Genomic DNA, 21,756 nt, shown 5'->3' with positions numbered 1-21,756 from the left:
CTGATTCTTACAGGCTGTAAACACTTAATTGATCTGAGGAGCATATTTCACTACACATTCTAGGGAAATCCTTTTTGAATTGGGACCATTCATGATTACTTTTTAACGTCTCTTTAAGGGGGCTGAAAAAACATCATCACTCTAGTGTCTGTTTATTTGTGCAAAGCAAGGGTTAATTAATGATAAATGTACACAAAAGCAAAATTGAGAAAAAAATGGAAACAGTAAATGACTATACAAAAATAAATCAAGAGAAAGAAACTGTCATTCTAAGTGTACGTGTGTCTGGTTATGATGATACCACTGAAAATGATCTCTGATTGTTGTGATGTCACGTCTGGGGGGGAAAGTATTGGTGCTATAAAAAGGCCTGGAGGTCCCTCGCCTGCGGTGGATTGGTTTCCTCTAGCAAAGAGTGATCCTGTGTGTGCGTGTGGGTGTCTGCGTGCGTGTGTGTACTGGGGCCGATGACAGGGGCCGTGGCCTCCATACCCGGGGGACCACCAATGAGAAAGAAGCATTTCCTCTAGCATTCCATGGGTCACAAAAACAATTTGCCCAGAGAAAAGTGGCTAAACAGCCGCAATGCTGCTCAGTGGAGCTGTGGGAAAAAGCTAAAACCAACTGCCGGGTTTTCTTTTACTCTTCAACTTTAATGGGAAGACACCGTGTGCAATTCCTTACAATTAACAGACAAAACATGACAGCATTTAAAAATATTATTCTGCTAGCTCAACAGTGCTGTATAATTAATAAGTTTGCTGTGTGTGTTCTGAAACGGGTCTGCATTGGAAGAAACAAATTCATTTTTCACGCTTCAATTGCTTTGTGATTACTGTTAATCGAGAACACAGAATGATTCCCTACTTCATTACCCTGTACACATACCATGTCTGCTGTAAAAATGTAACTACGTGACTAACCCCTCTGAAGTGCTCCCATCCCAGCAATTCCCATTCTAAATATGTCCACTTCAGTTGGCCATATCATCTAAATATAAACTTAGATGATCAGCAGCTCACACACACACACACACACACACACACACACACGCACACGAATATCTGCTGTCCTTTAATCAGCACAGAGTCTGGACCCCCCAAAAACGCTCATGATGACATAACATCAGGTCAAGTGAAACCCGGAGTAGACATACCAGGCTAAGCCCACCACAAATAAGCCATAGCTGATAGAGACACACAGCTTAAATGCTGCTGGAGCACACAGACCACTTTCTCTTACTTTCTCACAACCCACATGGGCTGACTTCTGGGACAGGTACAGAGAACAGAGCGGACATTCCTCAAAATACTCCCGATCTAGGACAAGTGAAAAACAGAAAATGACAAGTGGCTGGCGCAGCGATACTGAGACAGTAATCTGAGGACAGAAATAAATTAAATAAAATAAATAACCTTTGTCAAATGACCGTGAGGCTTGCCCATGATAAACTGCCTTGTTGTGGGACACTTGACGTTTAGGGAAACAGCACAGCTCGGCTTATCCTTTTCACTCATCCAGATAAAAGTTGGCGAGGCCGTGAAGTGGAGTTCTCTCGCTGGCTAAGTATGAAAATGTGTTTAGCGGCAGTCTTAAGAGGAGTTGATTGGGGGGGAGGATTCTCCCTGAACACAGTGCTTTCCCTGGGAGAGTGAGGCCAGGTAGTTAATAGGGGTCAGAGCCAGGGCTGAAGTGTAAATTGGCAGGGGTGCATCAATTAGAGGGTGGCAGAGGCTAGGATAAGGAGAGGAGAGAAGAGCTAGATGGAGCAGGAGACAAGCATATAATCTTTATCACCACTGTGAGATGCTGCAGGAGGTCTGTCCAAAGGGAAAAAAAGAAAAGCTAAAATATTGCACAAATTAATGAGACAAAGCACTGGCTTTATATCCGTGTCCAGAATAAAATTTGAGTAATCACTGTATCACCAGAGAAGATTGTCAAGCTTAGCATGTCGGACTGGACATATTATGCTTAGTTGTATCATGTATATTTCTCTGAAGAAATACAAATGTGCTTTTTCTGCCTCTATTTGCATGAAAGGGATAGAAGCAACCACCCAGTCCACCTGGATACAGAAGCAGAGGCACCCAAGAGAAAATATCTCAAGCAGGCTGTTTTTCTCTTGTAAAAAGCACCTGAATGGATCCGTTTGTGTGCATATATGGGCTTCAGTGTGCCAGTGTGCCCTCTTGTCTGCTAACATGCATGTCCTTGTGTGCATCTGCAGGAGTTATTCAAAAGGAGAGATATTTGATTATATTCTGTTCACCTATACAAGTGATCCAAATGATTTGAACATTGAGCATTGGAGCAGACGGGCACTACGGAGCTTACATTTGCAATCTTATACCGTTTAAGTGTATATTGGAAAAAAGACAATCTCGCTTATTGAACACATTCACCCTGGAGGGCAAACTGCTACGGTAATGAACACCACACTCTCAGAGAATTACAGTGTCCTTTATCCTGCTGTAGTGGAGGATGAAAAAGGATCTGGCCGACACGCACACACACAGAAAGGGGGGAGAGAAAAGAGAAGAAAAGTGAAAGAGAGGGAAAGAGAGCAAACACGCATTTCAAGACCCCATAAACCTGTAAACAAAATCTGTGGAGCAGATAAATTATAAACGCCACAATGCAATTAAAGCCAAATTCAATTTGAGCACACACTGTCCATCTGTCACAGTGAAACAAAAGCCGAGAACCTCCATTATTACCAAATCCCTGCTCCCGTTAATTTGCTTGCTGGGAGATTTTTAGTTTCTAGGAGCGGGCCATACTTAAATGCCAGGGTTGCTCACTCAGGTCTGTGTCCTCTGAAAACAGCCTCCAGAAGCTCCTAACCAGCCTTCATCAAACTGCCACCTCTTTTTCTCAAATAAGGATATTTTTCTTTTTTCCCTCTGATCATAATGAGGTTTTTTTGTTCAACAACAATACAGCAGAACAAGGATACCTCTGGAGAGTAGCGCCATAATCTACATTCCCCTACATTTTCCAATGCTGCAATAGAAATGCGCAATAAAAAACACAGAAAGAATATCGAAACATCTAAATAAGAATTTGTATTTAAGTGTTCTTTTTTAAAATGCTCTTCTGATCACATCAGCATGTCTTACAGGGGATGTCTAAAAGCCCCTCTAACAGGTGAGAAAATAACAGCTGATACAGTCACAGTATGCATCTAAGATCTTTAGTCAAGGTCTGGTGAATCACTGTGTATGCTTCCTTGGTCCTGGTGAAATAAAAGCGCTTCTCTTCCTAATCCTGTTTGGCCACTTTAGAATAGGAGATAGAGATCTGTGCCCCAGAATCTGAGAGTGGGGTTCAGGGGACTGAGCTTTCGCTGCTTTAAGCCAGTGGTGGTGGTGGGGGGGGGGGGGGGGGGGGGGGGGGGGGGGGGGGGGAACTATCATCTTCAAAGGTAGAAGAGTGTGTCAATTTAAAATCAGAAATGTATCTGGCATCTTTATGCTTCTGAAACTACAATACATCTCGGCTGATTAAAGCACATCAAAGACGGCTCATTCATTCCTCAGAGCAATGAGGGGAGATTTTAATTGCAAAATGTTAAACCTCACAATTAAAGGCTTTGTGCTGCTCAGAACTAACCCAAACACAACCATTAAGGACAGCATACAAATTAGCCTCAACGCGTATTAGACTCAGGGACAAGGGTGGTACTAAGAGGTGTGCTGCGCAAATGATAATCTTCCATCAGAACCATCTCAAGGCACCGTACACGCTATTAAAGACTAAAGATGCAGCCGGAGATGGGCTTTTCATGATCTCTCCTTTCTCTGAGACACTTTATTTTGCGCACTGAGCGGCAAGCCTGCTAATGAGGGGACAAAATCACTCCATCTTTTTCCTAGACAAACAGATTTTGACAGTGAACATAAATATATACATATAAACATTAAAATAATTTGCAGACATAGATGTATGCATGCAAATGAGTGCACAAACACACACAAAGATACACACACACACACACACACACACACACACACAAAAAACACACCATTCAGGTATCAAAAAGGGCTGTGCCTGCCATGATAAGAGGCTGACAATGATACTGTACAGCTATTAGGTTGGAAATAGCCTGCCAATACAAACAGTTGTCAGGCCAGCCTATTGTCAGGCTCTGGATTTACAGTGAAGCCCAAAGAATTTAGTCAACTGCACTTTTGTAGGTAGTTTCCTGAACCTATTAACAACATTGTTTTTCTTCAAAATACTGGAGCATTAATAAAGAAAAATAAACACATTGAAAAAGGTGTGACAGTAAGTGAATAGATATTACCTTGCACACACACAATGCACACACATGCCTCCTTGTAACAAGCACAGAGCCCCCTTTTACAACCCCTCAGAGTAACAACCGTGTCTAATTAAAATTCACATTTCAACCAAAAAGGGAAAACAAGCCATCTTTGAACAATCCCGTCCGTCCTCGCCCTGGTCATGAATTTCAGATAAACACTGTGATACACCGAGAGTAGTGCCACATTAATTAAAAGCCTTGATAGACACGGCTTCCATCTAACAGACCTATCAGGAATTAAATTTGTATCAGCGGCAGAAAGAGCAGTTGAGGGGTCCCTCAGGGGGATTAATGAAACAGACTTTCATAGAGGAGTCATCAGAGCTCTGGACTGAAGGGAGGAGGCAGGGAAGAAAGGGCCAGCAGCAGGATGTCATGTGTGGGACCGTCGCGTCACTGACCTCTCATTTCATACTTTAATAAAGTCGCACCCAGGTGTCCTTGATGCCTTCCAGTCGCCTGGGGCTCTGGGAAAAGCTAAACAGGAGGCGGCCATAACATAATTCTGAATGCTCACCCCTCCCTTTCTGTGTTTCCTCTGTAGTGTTATGTTATACATCCATGGGCATGCACACACCAGCACTCCTATGTCGCAGAAACTTGATATGCTTTGTGTTGCCTTGATTGTACAGATTTTCGGCCTTTTATCAAGATGAAACAGTGCTCTGGTTGAGAAACATGGGGATGTTTCTTCATTGAAGCATTTAACTAGTATTCAACTTGTGCAATACAAAGTAACAGTGTTACATCAATTCTGCAGAACAAGCCTCAAATTCTGTGGAGTTGGTACAGCCTTTGCCATGTCACAGCTTCATGATTTACTATCATGTGCAGTTGGTTACAGGAAATTGGAACAGCGTTGACTTGCTTTTGAATTGTGGTCGAGACAGTTTTCTGTTGAAAACAGAAGCACATTATCTCGATGAGAAGGCAGCAGATTTAGAGATGTACTGTATGCAATATGTTATCACAACACAGTCAGCCCAGACAGCTGCTATCTGTCATAAACTCTGGCTATTGTTGGCCACACTACACAGCAACATGTGACCTAATCTAGATGAGCAGCCACTGAGCAAATACAGAGTGGAATGGTGTCATTTTTAATAAAGCTGTTTTATGGACTCCAGTCAACAGAGCCAGAGGAACAGGCTGAAACTTCCTTGTGCAAATGATATGGCAGTAGGAGTTTCATAACTTCCTCTGCTCAGACAAGCCTGTGGCAAGTCTCCTAACAGACCACAGAAAAGAAAAAAAAAAATAACCTCCGCCTTATCAAGATTTTACAGAGACATTTCTTTAATTAGTTTTAATACTTCTTGTTTAGATAATGTCAGCCAATTGACAATTGGGTCCCAAACGGAACATGGGGGGGAACTCTGCACTTCTCTGATACAGAGAAAATGGCTGATTAAGAAGATTGCTTACTTCATTTGACTTAAATGCATATGCATATTTTGGACAGGAATCAAATACCTCCGCACGCACAAACACTCTAGCTGATCTTATCAAGTGTCATATGTCTGAATCATATCACGCTATAGTATTTGTTGAATTCACAAGGAAATTGTTGAAGAAAGAAAGCAATCCCTGAAACATTAATTGTGCAAACAGACTCACAATAGCTTTATGCTTTCCTAGTGTTACGTGCTCTATTTGCTGTCTGGAAGGCGATGTGGACGTGAAGACTTCTCACTGGCGACGGCCGAGTGATGGAAAAATAATTAGCGTTGCTGAGGAAAAGTTTCCTCTCTTGTCTCATCTCAGACAAACACGCCGAGCCTCAACCCCAAAACAATGTTGATCAAAGCATGTAAACATCTGGAGCAATGAGACTCCTGCCTATCTATTTATATTTTTCCAAGATTACCACTAAAGATAACCAGACTGCGCATGAGGGAGCACTTAGCATACCAAAGGTTTAGAGTGTGATACTGTAGCCTACCTGCATATCCCCCCACCTGTCTCTCCTGTAATCTTTGTATTTTCACAATCCTCACTCCCACATTAACACATTCTCAGGCTTTTGTACTCATGTCGCCTCTCCCTAACCACCTATCTCTGTCTCCCCCCTCTCCCTTTTCTCCTGCACACACCTTGTCTCTTCACCGGGCAGCAGGTGTTGAGTGGTTGTGTTTACTCCCCCCACCTCCTTTCTACCCTTCGCTCTCGCTAAGGCTCTCTTTGCCTTTCTCTCTATCTTTCTATGGGTGTCTCGCTCTCTCTCTGGCAGCTGGTAGGAGGAGGGAGGATGCTATAACAGCTGCACATGAGGGCGGTGGGTGGGGGGGGGGGGGGAAGCACACAAGGCAAACAGCTCCAATCCCCTCAGGGTTGTCAACTCCAATCCCCCCAACTTTGGCGTTTTTTAACCAGGCAAACAGAGGGGAAACTGTTGCAGTCTTAAGACATCAGGGTCCCCGTTCCATTAGCCCTACCTGGTGATCTCAGCCACAGCAAGCAGAGCTTACACCCCCCCAGAGGGTCTCTATGTGGAGCGGTTTACTAGCCTGCATGAGAAGTATCCACTTAAATCCACTTACTACCATTTAATAATTTCGAGTTTGAAAAACATGTCACTTCCAAATGGAAATTTTGCTGGAGGTACTTACATCTGTTGGAGGAAAACACAAAACAACGGACACCATCAGGGTGCTTTTTCTCTCTCTCTCTCTCTTTTTTCGGCCCTCTCAAAGTCTGAGCAGTGTGTGTGTGTGTGTGTGTCGTATTCACAAACAGCATCAAAATACATGAGATCAGCTCTCGGGCTTTGTTTGGCCCTGGCAAGGTTAGGCCAGCCTCATTCCAAATTTCCTGAGGGGGAACAGAGAGAAAAACGATTCCATGCAGATAAATCACTCGCACAGATCAAAAGACAAATCAGTGGCAAAGACAAAAGATGCTGACTTGCAGAGAACAATGGAGACAGGGAGACGTAGGTATCAGAGGAGCCGGCCCTAAGATCCCCGGCTCCGCTCAATCAAACCTGCTAACCAGGGTTTGTATACTAGGTCAAACAAACTCTGCTTTTGCAAGAGAGAAAGTGTATTTAAACTGATCTTGTTGAGCTATTTTTTCGGAGACTGCTGAGCTCTGAATGTTTAGTTTTGTAGAAGTAAAAGTAGGATCGAGTTTCTTGCTTTGCAAACTCATCTTCTAGGTTTGATTTAATAGCTACCCTGAGAGTGGGATATGCCCTGGTTTGAAAAGAAAAATGGGAAGAGATAGAAAGAGAGGGGGTAAACTATTTGATATAGAGCATTGGTGTTTTTTTGTGTGTCTGTGCACGCACATCTGTGTGGTTTGATGTATACGTTCAGCCTGTCTTTCTATAGTTCTGCATCTAAGACAAGAAGTCCTGTCCCATGCAGCCCTTCACGCATCACAGCCCACAGCCTTCTATTAACTTCTTCAATAAGAGCAATAAATAAATATATGGAATCCACAACTCTTTATCATCCACTCATCGCTTTAGAGAATCGAGGTGTCACAGAGAAAAGGGCCCTTTGGGAAGTAACGTGTAGGAGACAAGAACCAGCAGCGCCCCTCGCCAATATTACCCTTTGATCAAACTGCTTCACAGATATCAGAGGAGGCAACACATCACTTTTACAGCTCTGTTCTCTGTTTAAAAAACAATTCTCACAAAGGAAAGGGTCATATGAAAAGCACCTTGTGATTTAGCTTTAAAGCATATTTTATAATGTAGAGGACCAAATTATGTTCAAAAAACACAGTTCACCATGCACCACTGACAGTCATTATTTGATCAACCTCCTCTGAGATCCACGTATGATAACACATCAATTTAGATTAAGGTGATATGAAAGAGAAATGTAAAATAGGTTTCAAGGGGGAGGAGCTGATGCATTTGAGATGAACAAAATTATATTAAAATTAACATGTTGGGCTTCAGCACAGTCACAATTGACCTGCAAAGTGTGCGTAACAAGAAAATATTTTAAATTGAAGCACTGGGTCTAGATAGGCTGTAATAGCTGCCAATAAAATTTGCTGAACTCCTCAAAAAATGTCACACATGTCTTGACATCAGGCTTTATTCAAATATCAGGGGGGATAAGGAGGCCGATAAGGTCAAAGGATTTACCTAATAGATTTGCATGGAGGGTTAGAGCCCCATTCAGGTGTCATGAGGAAGAGAAGGAGAGGCATTAAAATATAACCGCTAAAGTGAGCTGGGTCGAGCCCCCCGTGAAACAAACCCACGTTCCACACTCCAGTCGCTATCTCCAGTACAAACAAGTGAGATTTGATACCGCTGTTCTGGCCTAGAACAGAGGGAAAAAACAAGCCCACTGCCACAACAAAGACAGGAAATTCAGCATAGATTCCTATTTCTCTCTTTTCTCCTGCCTCTCTATACCTAACAATGCTGGTAATGGAGAGAGAACAGTGCCCGGGGCTGGCAGAGACACCTGCGACATATTTTCTCCCCCACACCACCCCCCCGCCAACACCCCCGTCCACCCTCCCGCTCTTCCCACCCCCTCGACATTAAAGTCCTTCACAGAAATCAGAATTTAATAAATCACCCCAGAGCCTGACAGAGTTTATCTCCGGGGGTCGCCTCCACTGTGCAGAGACTCACAGACAGACAAAGCCTGGCCCGATAAGATGTGAAATTAAATACAGTTAGCAGTTTGAGACAAAGGAGGGAGAGTGTCACACCGAGCTTTGTACGGTGTAAACGGCTGGCTGCTAGTCGGGGCACACACACACATACACACAAACGCCACAGAGACAGCGGGGTGATTCATTTCAGGTTTCCTCTCACATTTAGCCTCATTTGCATCATCCACTGTCAACATATCGCCTCTCCCAGATATGTTCAAGAGCTTTCATTAGACGTCCAGGGGATGACATCCTTTTTACCCAGATGCACCATTATTAATCACTAGCTCTACTCCTATGTGGACTCATCTCCATCACGGATCAAACGCTATCTGCCTGTGTTTCCTTTCATTCAGCAGACATCCCTGACATCAGCCATCACTACAGCTAAAGGAGACTTATGGGAGTGTGTTGGGGCTCAGACGACCTTATGAATGCGGTACATGAGCATTTAGTACTGAGAGGATATAAATGTGAGGATTTGTTCGACACTGGTAGGATCTGTCAGAGCAAAGCTCTGGAAGCCTAGCACACATACTGTACAGCATACCAACTTGAGGGCTCTGTAAAACAATTAGCAGTACTTTAAAAAATTAAACATGCCATATGAAATCGCTGCCTGGTGTGCTAAAGAAGCATGACTGCTATGCTTTCATTTGAGTATACAGTTATATTCTTTCAATTAGCTGTGGTCTCCAATTCACATCAGTATATGGCCGACCTCATCTGTTCAAAGCAGATTTTTCCCCTACTCGGTAGTTAAGAGAAAGCACAGTCAGGTTTCCAGGAAGAAGCGGTGTGGGTTGTTTAATAGGCTTAGCCTAGTCGTTGGACCTGACCTTTCCCTTTAACAATACCGAGGCCGACGGGCTCAGGCCTGCTCTGGGAACACAATGACCCGTGGGTGAAGCCTAATCTTCTCCAACTCCATTCTCTATGCTGACCAGGCGGCCTTCATCCACAGCTTCTCTGTTGCTCCAACTGATGTCTTCCTGCTGAGACAACAGTGCCAAGGAACTGTCAACAGGCCTGGCCCAGCAGGGCCTTGACTGGGCCTCTTAAACTGAGCCCTTCAGGGTCCACAGGCACAGACACTTCTACGCTCAGAGTGCGAGTGCCGCTCGGAAGAATGTCGAGAATGACAGGAATGCTGGGTGCCATCGTGCATCCTGATAATGTTGTACATCTAAGAGCATGATCTTTTGGTCTCTGCAATCAGCCCATCTATGGATGTGATTGAAAAAATGGGACGCTGGGCATTGTAGGCCCGTCATTAAAATGCAGCAGCTTGTCACTGTGAATAACCTTCCACGTCACACATATAACCATCAACTATAAATCGTGTTGCAGTGACCATATTAATGTAAAACGATTATATGTGTAAATTCAGACTTTAAGACTTCAGAGTACAGCTCAGAAACTTAAAGATTAACTTAGTGCTATGAATAGAACTGCAGTGGAATTGACATCTTACAGGCACACATCCATTTCATCTAAAGCATTCCTATTCTGTGATTACTTTTTTTCTAATTATGCATTGTGAAAGATGCTCTGGTGGACAACATCAATTGAAAATATATAAGCCTGTCTAACATGCCACAGCTAGAAAAGCAAACAGAATAGCTGTGTGAAAAGGTTCCTATTATATTCAATACAATTCAATTTCAATTCAATTCAAAGTGCTTTATTGGCATAAAGGTTCGAAGAACAATGTTGCCAAAGCATCTAAATATAATCTGTCCGGTTATTAGGACACAATAACAGTAATATGAATAATATGATATAAAATGAATATTATATGTCAATGACATATGTAAAGATGTAATAATATAAAGAGCAACACAAACAGTACTGTAAATGCATGTCCACAAATACAAACACACACAAACAGACACATTCAACTGCCAAGTCCCAGATGAATATGAATGCCCTCATACAAAGCTTGCTACTGTGGAAAGAGCATACCAGATAAAGGAAGAAATAAAGAAATGCCTTAGAACCTAAATGTATCCTCTGCTGCATTACTTTAACTTTTTAAGTGTTTGATCTGTGCAGGCGCTGACAAAGCAGTTCATTCTATTCCAAATATTTTTTGGTTTTATTTTCCTATGTTCATATGATGGGCTGTGAAAGGCTGTTCTTTCTTCCCCATGCAAGTAAACTATACAAAGAGGTGTTTGATCTCAGAAATCCGATCTGTATTTCTAGCATTGTCTCCAGTTCCTACTGTGGCATCTTAAAGGTCAGGAGTGAAAGGCCATTTGATAACTACAGAAAGACCTTTTGGCTTTATTACACTGCCTTTCATCTCCTTTCCTGCAGAGGTTAAAACAAAGCATTGCATCCTTTGAAAAAGAAAGGATAAAATGGATCGCTTTGGAGCCTGAAGCCTGTTTTTTTGTCACTGGGGGAAGTCTGGCACCCAGTGTACAAGGAAAACTCTAGTGGGATGTGTTTCTGAGAGAGACAAGTCTTCTCAGGCACAATTAGCATATGTCCTCTCAACCTTCTACCAAACCTCTCAATGAGACCCTGAAATCCTATTGAGATATTACAACCACTCAAACAGGGCATTACACAACACATCTAAAGCATCCACGCGCAAGCTCATACAGGTGCACACATGCAAAAACCTACACACGCGCACATACACGTACAATCACAGCTCAATGACACCCACTTCCCACTGAATATCCCTTTCTTTTTAATGGTAACCTTGGGAGACCGGCGCAACACTTAACAGTCACTAGTCTGAGAAAAATGTTTTTGATATGCTTGTGTCATTTAATCATCCACATTCTGCCGAGACTGTGCAGGACAATTTTGCAGGATATTAACTCCCAACTAAACCCTGGCTTGTATCATTTGTGGGGCCAGTCAAGCAGGAGTCCCAGGAGGAGCAGAGACTTCCTCCTCACAGTCGTAGTAATCTAAGCTTGACTGGGCGCACACACTCTCTCACACACACACACACAGAAAACACACAGCTAATAGACAGGTAGAATGATCCATAAGGAATAAAGGAATCAGGAAATGTAAGGCACAAATGAAGCCCTTAACTGACAGTCACAATAGCAAAAGGATGAGTCTATTTGTGATTTGGGTGATCAGGTACAACAACAATAACAATAATAAAGCCAGTAATACAGTACAGTTAAGTAGTGGTGAAAAAATGGCCTAGTGTGTGCTGAAGATACACATATTCACTGACAAAATTACGTCCTTTTCTTTTTATTTCCTCACCAAAGTTAGAGATTGAAGAGCATTCGTAAAAATGTCACTTTAACGTGATCCATTTGGACAGCTCACATTGCTTAATGGGGTAGGAAATTCATTTTTTCTGCTGTGGAACAGACATAGTGGATGACGTGATTCTATGCAAAATATATGAAGCCATTACTAGAAAAATGCATGAGTTTCAATAGTTGAAGGTGGGAAAAGTATTTCATTGCACCGAGGTTATCCCTATTCTTTACCAGGGGAGTGTCACATACACACACAAACAATGCAAAGGCAGCAAAGGCAACTGATGAAAACCATTTTTGTTCCATCACAAAGAAGTAGGTCACCCTCTCATAATTGTCAATCATGCAATAAATCTCTCTGTGGCACAAATGAATACAGCATTGGAAATGAGACAAAGCTTATTGGCATGCTATGTCAGCTTGACTCAATTCATCCTCCTTTTCACACAAGACCATTCACATGTGAAGTTGTGCGAGAGTGTCTCTCTCTTTCACACTCACCCCCCCCCCTTCTCTCTCTCTCTCTCTCTCACTCACACACATGCGCGCGCACACACACACACACACACACTCTCTCTCCCAATGACCATCTCACACACACGCTTGCACACAAGCCGACACACTCACACGCTCGTGAAAGTGACAGAGGGTTAATGTATAGGGACAAACCATTTCTGAAAAGGGCTGCTTTATTGTCATAACCATGTTTATTTCCATAGAGAACATGTCTCACCACATTTTCTGCACTACTGTTGAATTACTAGGAACATACATAAGTAACTAAACAACACATTGCTTTCACGGCATTAGCACATGCATGGACAGTTTGATGACTTACGATCACAGTTATAGTAAATCCTACCACACAAACTTTATTTTTATTATTTAGCTGGTAAATTTACAAATTAGATTTTTTTATCTTTAAGTAGAGGCAAGGAGAAGTCATATTTTTTAATGTATGAAACTGAACTGCAGTGACCTGACTCCTGACTTGTCTAGCAGCCTCACAGCATAGCAGGTGTACAGTGGTCTGTTTCATGATATCTGATTGGCTGGGAGCATTGGCTTGACACAGCACTACAGCTCCATCCACAGAGGTTTGTGTCACATCTCTGAGGACCCGACTGTCACTCTTTAAGAGGAGGGTAATAATAGCCAGGCGCCACAGCAAGTGGTGGCACAGGCGATTTTAAAGAAACATCAGGGAGACGGTGACATTTGAGTCTACGAGGAGAGAAACCCAAGCACTGCAACCAATAAAGACCCACCAATATTCTCACTAGGCTTAGAGGGGGAGACAGAAGCAGAGAGAGAGAGAGTGAAAGGCAAAGAGAGATGTCAGTGTTAGATGAAAATGTGTTGACCTGGTGATATTGATACCCCGGCTCATAACCTCTACAGGTGTGCAGTGCCGTCAGGAAGCAGCTCTGGGTGTGGCTATCTCTATGGATAACGGGTAAAATTGCAGACCTTATCGTTTCACAGTACACCGAGCGAGCTGCTGCGTCCACTTTGAACTGCTGACAACTGAAATGATTCTGTATTCATACACAGCACTGACTATATTTTTTGTATTTTTTTTTTATTTTTTTCAAGAACAGGTACTGGATCGGGTTGTTAAAAAAAGCGAATATATCAGCTAATAAAAAAGATTTTTTATTTAACAGCGGGAACAATTTCTTTTTTTCTTGATTTTCTAATTTAAGAACTATTCAGCTGATATTGACCTTAAGATTAATGACTTTAACGATTAATGAATTTGATTGAGCAGATGTAGCAAGGTTATAGTGATTTTTTTTCCCCTTCATTTGAAAGACAGATCTGGAACAACCTGCTGATCAGTGTCCAATGCTGTTGCTGCAACCAATCATCTAGATACAGTATGGCCTATAAATGTTTTAAGAGAACAATCTAAATTAGTAATTTAGCATTGGTGGCACACTGACATTACAGTGCACTGATCATACAAAAAAAGTGGAAAGAGGCATTCTGCTGAGAAAAATAAATATTAATCACTTTGACATCAGCATTTTAATTTAAATCATTTATTTACTTTTAACATTGTTGATTTTTACAGACACACTAAAATCTGAATCAAACACCAGAGTCTCTGAAGCTCCAAAACCAGACACAAGAGAGCAGTTTAGTGTCTAGCCTGCTGGAACTCATTTTATGCACATTGTTAGTTATAATTCGATGCAACAAATTGACTGCATAAAGTGTTTCTGGTGTCTAAGTGAATTCAGACTTCACATAAATAGCTGTGGGGCCGTTTTCTTAGTTTTTCATCAGAAGGTATTGACTGAGCAGATGCTTTGAACCACCATAGAATGTGCTGCTAGTCTCAAGTGTCATTAGCTTCAGGGCTTTTCCAGCTAGCGCAGGTAAAGATTAGATAACAATCAGTCCTTTAATAGATACTGTTGGAGGCACTGGAGCCGTTCCTGTGCTGTGCCGTTCATCTGAAGCTAACAACAGAAGAAGAGAGAGTGGAAACCGATGTCATTTCCTCCCTGATTTCTTCTCTGTGATGTGCCACTGAGCCCAGCAAGGAACACGGCTGTTGTTAAATTACATGTAACTATTGGCTAAAACGAGTGACATTGTAAAGGTCTGTCTGTCTGTCTGTGTTTGAAATGTAAAATCTATAGTGTGGGGTTTATTAAATAGGACTATACTGCAAAATATCAAAGTCATTTTGAAAATCAATCTGATCATTTTGGTATTAAACATTAACAGAAATGTAGTCTTTTGCATGCATCTATTCTGCAATAACAATAACCTGCCATAAACACAGCCTAACAGCTAACTCAACCCCTAACACATACTCATATTAAACTTGACATAACATGTCATTAGAATTCCTTGATATCGGACAAATAGTCTCTTTATATAAAGAGGAGTGCATCTGCGTAGAGTGCTTCCTAACCTTCAGTAAAATAAGCAAAAACGTTGTGCTATCATAATATGATGTGCATTACTTCACTGAAATTCCAGAAGTACAAAGGGCTTTTTGTTGGATGACATTCCTTTCTTAATATACTTCAATTATTAGGAGGAGTCCTTTGTATTGAGTATAAAGCTCCAAAAACATCGACACTGGAGGAATAACATCTGCATGTTTACTCAGGAAAAGATTCATCCCTGATAGCCTTCACAAAAATGAAGAGGGGGAGAAAAAACAAGTGGAGGAAATTTGTGGAATCCCATCTGAGATTGCTTCCCTGATGGATTCTTTTTCCTGTCAGCTCAGACGAGAAATGAAGCCGGGGAAAATTAACTCCTGATACAGTTACGCTGAATTAGACAAGAGAGGGTAAAAAAAAATCTACACACTTTTTAAGGATTCCAGCCTTGTCATTTTCAATTTTCTGCTCTTTGGACATGCTTGTATTCAGATTCCCCAACATCTATTCGCCATATCAATCCTAATTAGACAATCTGGGCCCATGAAGGATGGGAGCGCAGTTATTTGCATAATTTAATCATAAATACTCAGTGATACATATTTCCAAATGCATTTGTACAATTATCTTTTCATCCTTGGGGCAAAAGTATTAATATGATTAGGCAATAATTCTTTAAAAAAGGGGGAAAATAGGAAACCAGCAAGTGTGCACTCTTTTTTAAACTCAAGCTTCGGGCTATATGAAAAATTAATTAATTTCTGAGGAAAATCAATTTCTCTATGTGACCATATTAGACAGAGCCAGGCAAGGGCCTGCATTCCTTCCCCAATCAGGAAATCTCATCTGCTCCCTCTAACTTCTGTCAGTAGCATTTAACATCCTGGTATGAGCGTCAGTGACTTCCGCCAGGCTCCCTAAATGTGCTGTAATGTGAAGGAGCTCGTGAGTAAAGACAAGCAAGGGAGCTCTGACTGGGGAAAGAGGAGAACGGAAATCAGAGTGACCCAAAATCTATTGCTGGCCTGTCAGGCAATCAGTCTCAAGTGTAAAGTCATCAGGTAAAATCACTGTTAACAAATCTAGTTTAATATGCTAGATAAGTCATATTGACAGATAGATTTTGAGAAGCTTAAGTATGTTGTCTATAAAAATCAAAGCTAATACCTCTTTATGGTTGGTGAACATAGTAAAAATAGATAATTTTAATATACTGATCAATGTGAAGAGATCTGATGTCAATGTGTGATTTTAGACCATTTCATTTGGTAGAAGAATTAATTGGTAATTCAATTGCTGTCGCCGATCCAGTAAAGGCATGCAAATAAGATAGGAGCTTGGACGACTAATGCATCCACCAGGCAAATTAACAACACAGGCCTCTTTGCCATGCAAATAGCCCCTAAATCCACAAATGACATTAGACAGTGTCAAACAAAGCCTCTTTAATAAGTGAAATCTGTGGTTTCGACAGTCTTGGCTCAGCTTCGCTGTAAGCCACAAAACACTGATCTTAAAAGAAATGAAGAAAATTACATGTTGCTTTTGTCAACTGAGCTAGTCTGTGGATTTTTCTAAAATAAAATGTAATTTGCACTTGTTCCAGCTGAATGAATGTCAAGTCAATAAAGCAATTCTGATTTTCAAGGAGACTATTTGTTTGCAAAAAAAACACCTTGCCGCCATCTGCCAACTGCACAGTTGACTTGAGCACATGTACTGTACCTAATCAAATTTAGCAGAGCCCCACTGAAGGATTAAAAATGTTTAAAAAAAAGAGAGAGAGAGAGAGAGAGAGAGAGAGAGAGAGAGAGAGAGAGAGAACTTTTTTCCCTTCAATAGAGAAACAACACACAATATAAGGGCCAATTTGACTTCAAGAAAGTACTTGAATAGATTTGGATTTTAAACAGCTTTGTATACCATTCTCTTTCTTTCTCTCTCTCTCTCTCTCTCTCTCTCTCTCTCCCTCTCTCTCTTTCTCTAATCAGGCATCTGTCACTCTGTTTTTGAAGTTATTATCGCCCAAGCTCCCTCTTGGATGTGGTTGCTGGGTGACGGGTATCTTAGCACCCACTCTGACTGGGAATGATTTGAATGGAATCCAGAAATCTCCCCTGAGTACCTGTAAACACATCCGTGCCTTGTAGAAAACAAATATATTATAAGAGAGCTCAGCAGAGGAGAGGAGGGAGAGAGACAAGCTGGCACCCTCAGTGGCAGCTCACACTGAGCGCTAAACAAAACAATTACCGTCATTTGCAAATATGTGTGTTTAGGCATAAACACTCTTGAAACAGGAACAAGAGAGGTGATAGCTCTCATAACACTCTCTGTCATATCAGTATCAATTAAGTATATCTGTTAAAGTAAAAGTCGTTTCACTGTGACCTGTCACATTTCAGAGTAAGATCTGTCTGACTGAAACGAGCTGGGGAAAATCTATTTAATAAGGGCATGTAAGTGAAAAGCCGTCCCATTCCCAGTGGTGGGACATTGTCTGGGGCGTGTGGTTAACCTTCAAGGGTAGACAATGATTGTCAATTAACTGCTGCATTTCTACGCCCCAGCATCGGATAGCCTGCCTCCGCAAAGCAGACCAATGAGAGATATGCGATATCTCTGCACCGCCCCCCGTGTTATAATAACCTTTCAGAGAGTTCAAGTGTCACACAGCAATAAGAACCTTTTCCATCCCACAACAGGGAAAATGAAAAGGAAAACAAGTAGCTGGAACAGAGGGCTCCTGGAGGGCCAGAGTCATAATGCAGGGGAGTTGGCTGAACCTGGATCAGTCTGGGAGCGAGGGCGAACACTGTTAATCTGGCACGAGAGTCCTTAAGAAAATGAAGGGTCGAGACTAACTATATTCCTAGTATCTTTGAAGATGATAATAATTACTAAAATACTATGCCGCTTACTAGCCAAAGTACACACAGTTCAAACACTCACTGTAAAAGTATTAATAAGGAATTTTACATAACAAATTCAAATTTTGAATCCATCCCTAAAAAAAACACATATTTTCTGAAAAATACTATTTTCCATTTAACATGTTCAAATAGTGTTATGCTAAAGTAAGCATAGTAGGGAACAATTTGGTTGGAGCTTGTTTGTGTCCACATCAAAACTAAAACAGCGGGATGCAGCGGTGCTCTATGATGCTATTCACATTCACACTGTGTGCAAAATGAGAGTAGTGTTGTTTTAACACAATAGACCGTGGGAGGGAAAAAACAGCATGTGAAATAGTAAGACCCATTGTACAGGAGTATTATTCACTTCATTGTTACCACTCTGCCAATGTATAAAAAGAGTAGTGACATTGTAGTAATAGGGCGAGATGAAAAGCTAAACTATCTCAGGCAGCAGGCTGTTGTTGTGTAACCTGAGCAGGTTAACCGGTGAACTCTAACTGACAGTAAGTCGGTGCAAAACGCAACATCGACTTTTGAGAGAGAACTCGTTCTCACCTACAGGGCAACCTGTGTCCTGTTTACTCAGACTGATCATTTTGTCAGCGGCAATTCAATGACAGACAGTGTAAAGCACACATCCTTGCAAATAAAATCAACTCTTTCTAAGTAACAGAAGCCTTTTATCCAGCGGATGCCTCACTGTTCCATGATGTAATTCTCCAAATGGGGCAGGCAGGCAGGCAGGCCGGGTCTGAGTGATTGATTTCAGCCCAGCACCGGGAGTACCTGGCTGCTTTCAGAGACAATTACAGTCCTGTCCATGTGCCCGTAATAGCCCAGCACTTTAGCGTCATTAAAGCGACGCGAGGCACTGCATTATCCTTTAACCCCATCGCTGGCCATCCCCCCATTGACAACCCGGAGAGTTCAACCACATACTTTGTCACCTGAAGCCCCACGCCAGGCTTCAGAGGAGGATCACCGCACGGTATGTCTTTCTCTATAGAAAGGGGGGGGGTTCTGCTCCCTTGATGCTTTATGTAAATGATGCTTAAGCACCAAAGTGCACAGGTGAGTTGTTGAGGCGATTGCTCTTGGAATATGGAGCTGCAGCACATTTAAAACGTCCAAATCTTGTATGTGTGAGGCTGACAAGAAGAGGAACTGTAGGCAACTAAAAAATTAAATAAATTAACTACATGAGAAAAAAGCTTCAGAATAAAAACTGTTTCATTGTAATACTATCTCTCTGAAAGTCTTACTCAAAATGTTATTTCATTTTGCTTTCTCTGACCAGGCCTAATAGTGCACTTTGCAGAAAAAGCAATGCTTTGAGGCTCAAAATGTATTCAACCTCATCATTTTTTTAAGATGGTCCAGAAAATGTACATAAAATAGTCTTTTGCAAAGCAAATTCTGTGTTTGTGTTCGTGTGTATCTAGAAGTCAGAATTAAATTTAATCTTATACTATAATTTTCAAAAGCCTGTATACTTATAAACTGAGATTACCAAGTGACTCAAAGTGTTTATTGCTATTCCCCACTGATGTGAGCTTTTCCATCATATTTGCATTTCCAGCTCATTTCTGGGTAGGAGATCAATATGGAATCAATCATACTGACAGGTAAGATGGTAAATTTGACCAGGCTGAACCATCCTGTGAGACTGAGCAATACATCAAAGCTGGGAGCAACAGGACAGCAAAAATGGCATTTAATCAAATATTGCTCCCCACTTATATCACTCCATATTAAAACACATAAAGCTCAAAATATTTGATTTGGTAATATCAGTTAATGCATTAATTTTCACATGTATAATTGTTTATTCCACTCACTATATCATATTGATTTCCTTGTTTAACAGAAATCAAGGATGTTTGATTAAGGCACACTCTTGTGCATGCGTGTGTGTGTGTGGCAATTATAACTAGCATTTACAGTGTGAAAAAAAACTGGCTTCATGCTTTTTCAAGGAGCCCTGAGTGTACCATAACATCCATGTACTGGCTGTCAATACAAAAAAACAATTAGTACAAAACATTTTCCATGTCATCTAATTCTGATTATCTGCATTTGTCTTGTTTACGTTCTGAAAATAAAAGTTATCATAATTGAAATTATATTGCCCCTGTGGCAAGGGCACATAAGGCATAACCTAGTTTTATTCCAGAGTAATTTTTAAAATATAGTGAAGCTAAAAGTTGCATTAAATTAAGAGGAATAAAAGTAAAGTTGGATTCATAAAAGATGTCTGGGCTCTTGTTTCTGAAATTGTCTTTGCAGTGGCAGCTCTACACGAAGTTTATTCAACAGCAGCATTGTGAAACTCTGCCGAGATGTAGCCTACATTATCGATTCATTTGTACTGGGGCAGGCAGCCTATCCATCATGGCACAGCTTTGCCCTGCACGTGTTTAAAACTTTCACTGAACTTTTTTCACTGATGTTGTGCGCTGGCCTCTTCCCATCCAACAGACAACTATGAGCACATTGCTTGGATGTTTGGATGGAGTTTGAACCCCACGCTCACGCACATTCACACGCCTACGCACACTACAATAAGCGATTAAAACGGACTGATAACATCACATCGCATGAACCACTTGTTTTATAAAGGAAAAATGTCTCCCCCTTCCTTGCTCCCGCGCCTTTACGCACGGCTGTCCGTAAAGCCATTTAAACCAAAATGACGTACAAAGCTCTCAACTAACCTCGCATTGGTGCAGTCGTTGTACAGAGTCTCGAAGTCTTTTCTGGAGATGAGTTTACAGCGGTTTACCCCGGGTTGGATGGCGCCGAGCCCTCTGAGGATGCGGACCTGCTCCACATTGCACACCACCGGCGTGATCTCCAGCCGCTTCAGCTTGGTGTAGACCGTGTGCAGTCCGCCGACCAGGTGCTTCAGGAACAGGTCGAACGCCTGAGGAAGGCAGATGAGCTCGCAGCCGTCCACGGTGAAAGAAGCCACTTTGGCACCGCGCAACTCGACCATCTTGCACTCATTGTTTTGCGGTATGTTTTCAACAGGCGACGGGGTCGAGTACACGGGTTTGCTGGGGGGAAGAGCCGCGTTCGGGATGCCCGGGCTGCCGGTGGCGAGGAGCTCTGATCTGAACAGGTTCTGTCCGGGTCCGGATGGGGGGGCCAAGGATGGAGACGGCGATGAAGTTGTCGACGGCGGGGACGTCGTCGCGGAGGCAGTCGAGATCGGAGGCGGTGGGACCAAAGGAGTTGGTGGGATCAGAGCAGCCGGTACGGCCATGGTCACCTACAGGAGGGGAAGAGAGTAGCCGAAGTTCAAAGTATAAAACCCAGCCTGCCGAGACACCCCTAAATGAAAGAATCCACGAGAGTTTAGCTCCTCAGATAAGTTGGGAAGTAAAAAGAGCTGCCGAAAAAAGGCGTGCTGGGTGAGGGTTTTGGGGGGGCTGAGCGGCGGGACAATGATCAAAGATAGGAGGAGGAATGACAGGAGGAAAATGAGCTGAAAAGTGCAGCTCCGCTCTGTGGATGAGTTGTTGTTGTCACACGGTACAGAGAGGGAGGAGCTAGGGGACAGTGGAAGCCTTTGAAGAACAGATAACTGGGCATGGGCGACCACTGAAATGATTCAGGTCTGTTCAAATGTTGCACTGTTTATTCCGCACAAGAGAGACCTTGTTGTATCCCAATCGTGTACAAATGTGCATGTTTTTTTGTTTTTTGCCGTGGTCAGAAAAACATGC

At 42.1% G+C, this 21,756-nt stretch overlaps 1 protein-coding gene across 13 annotated transcripts in view; it reads right to left on the bottom strand.

Annotated features, from left to right (window-relative positions):
* Positions 1–21,756, bottom strand: part of dachd (dachshund d) — a 117,980-nt gene that overhangs the window by 69,409 nt on the left and 26,815 nt on the right. For all 13 annotated transcript variants that reach the window (XM_046054027.1, XM_046054028.1, XM_046054032.1 and 10 more), the window contains one exon: positions 20,743–21,299. In XM_046054027.1, the coding sequence (XP_045909983.1) occupies positions 20,743–21,293 (551 nt within the window). In that variant the 5' untranslated portion in view covers positions 21,294–21,299. The remainder of the gene's footprint in view (positions 1–20,742; positions 21,300–21,756) is intronic.

This window comes from Micropterus dolomieu, linkage group LG07 (assembly GCF_021292245.1).
Source record: "Micropterus dolomieu isolate WLL.071019.BEF.003 ecotype Adirondacks linkage group LG07, ASM2129224v1, whole genome shotgun sequence".
NCBI classification, from domain to species: domain Eukaryota; kingdom Metazoa; phylum Chordata; class Actinopteri; order Centrarchiformes; family Centrarchidae; genus Micropterus; species Micropterus dolomieu.
This window is presented reverse-complemented; position numbering and strand designations above follow the sequence as displayed.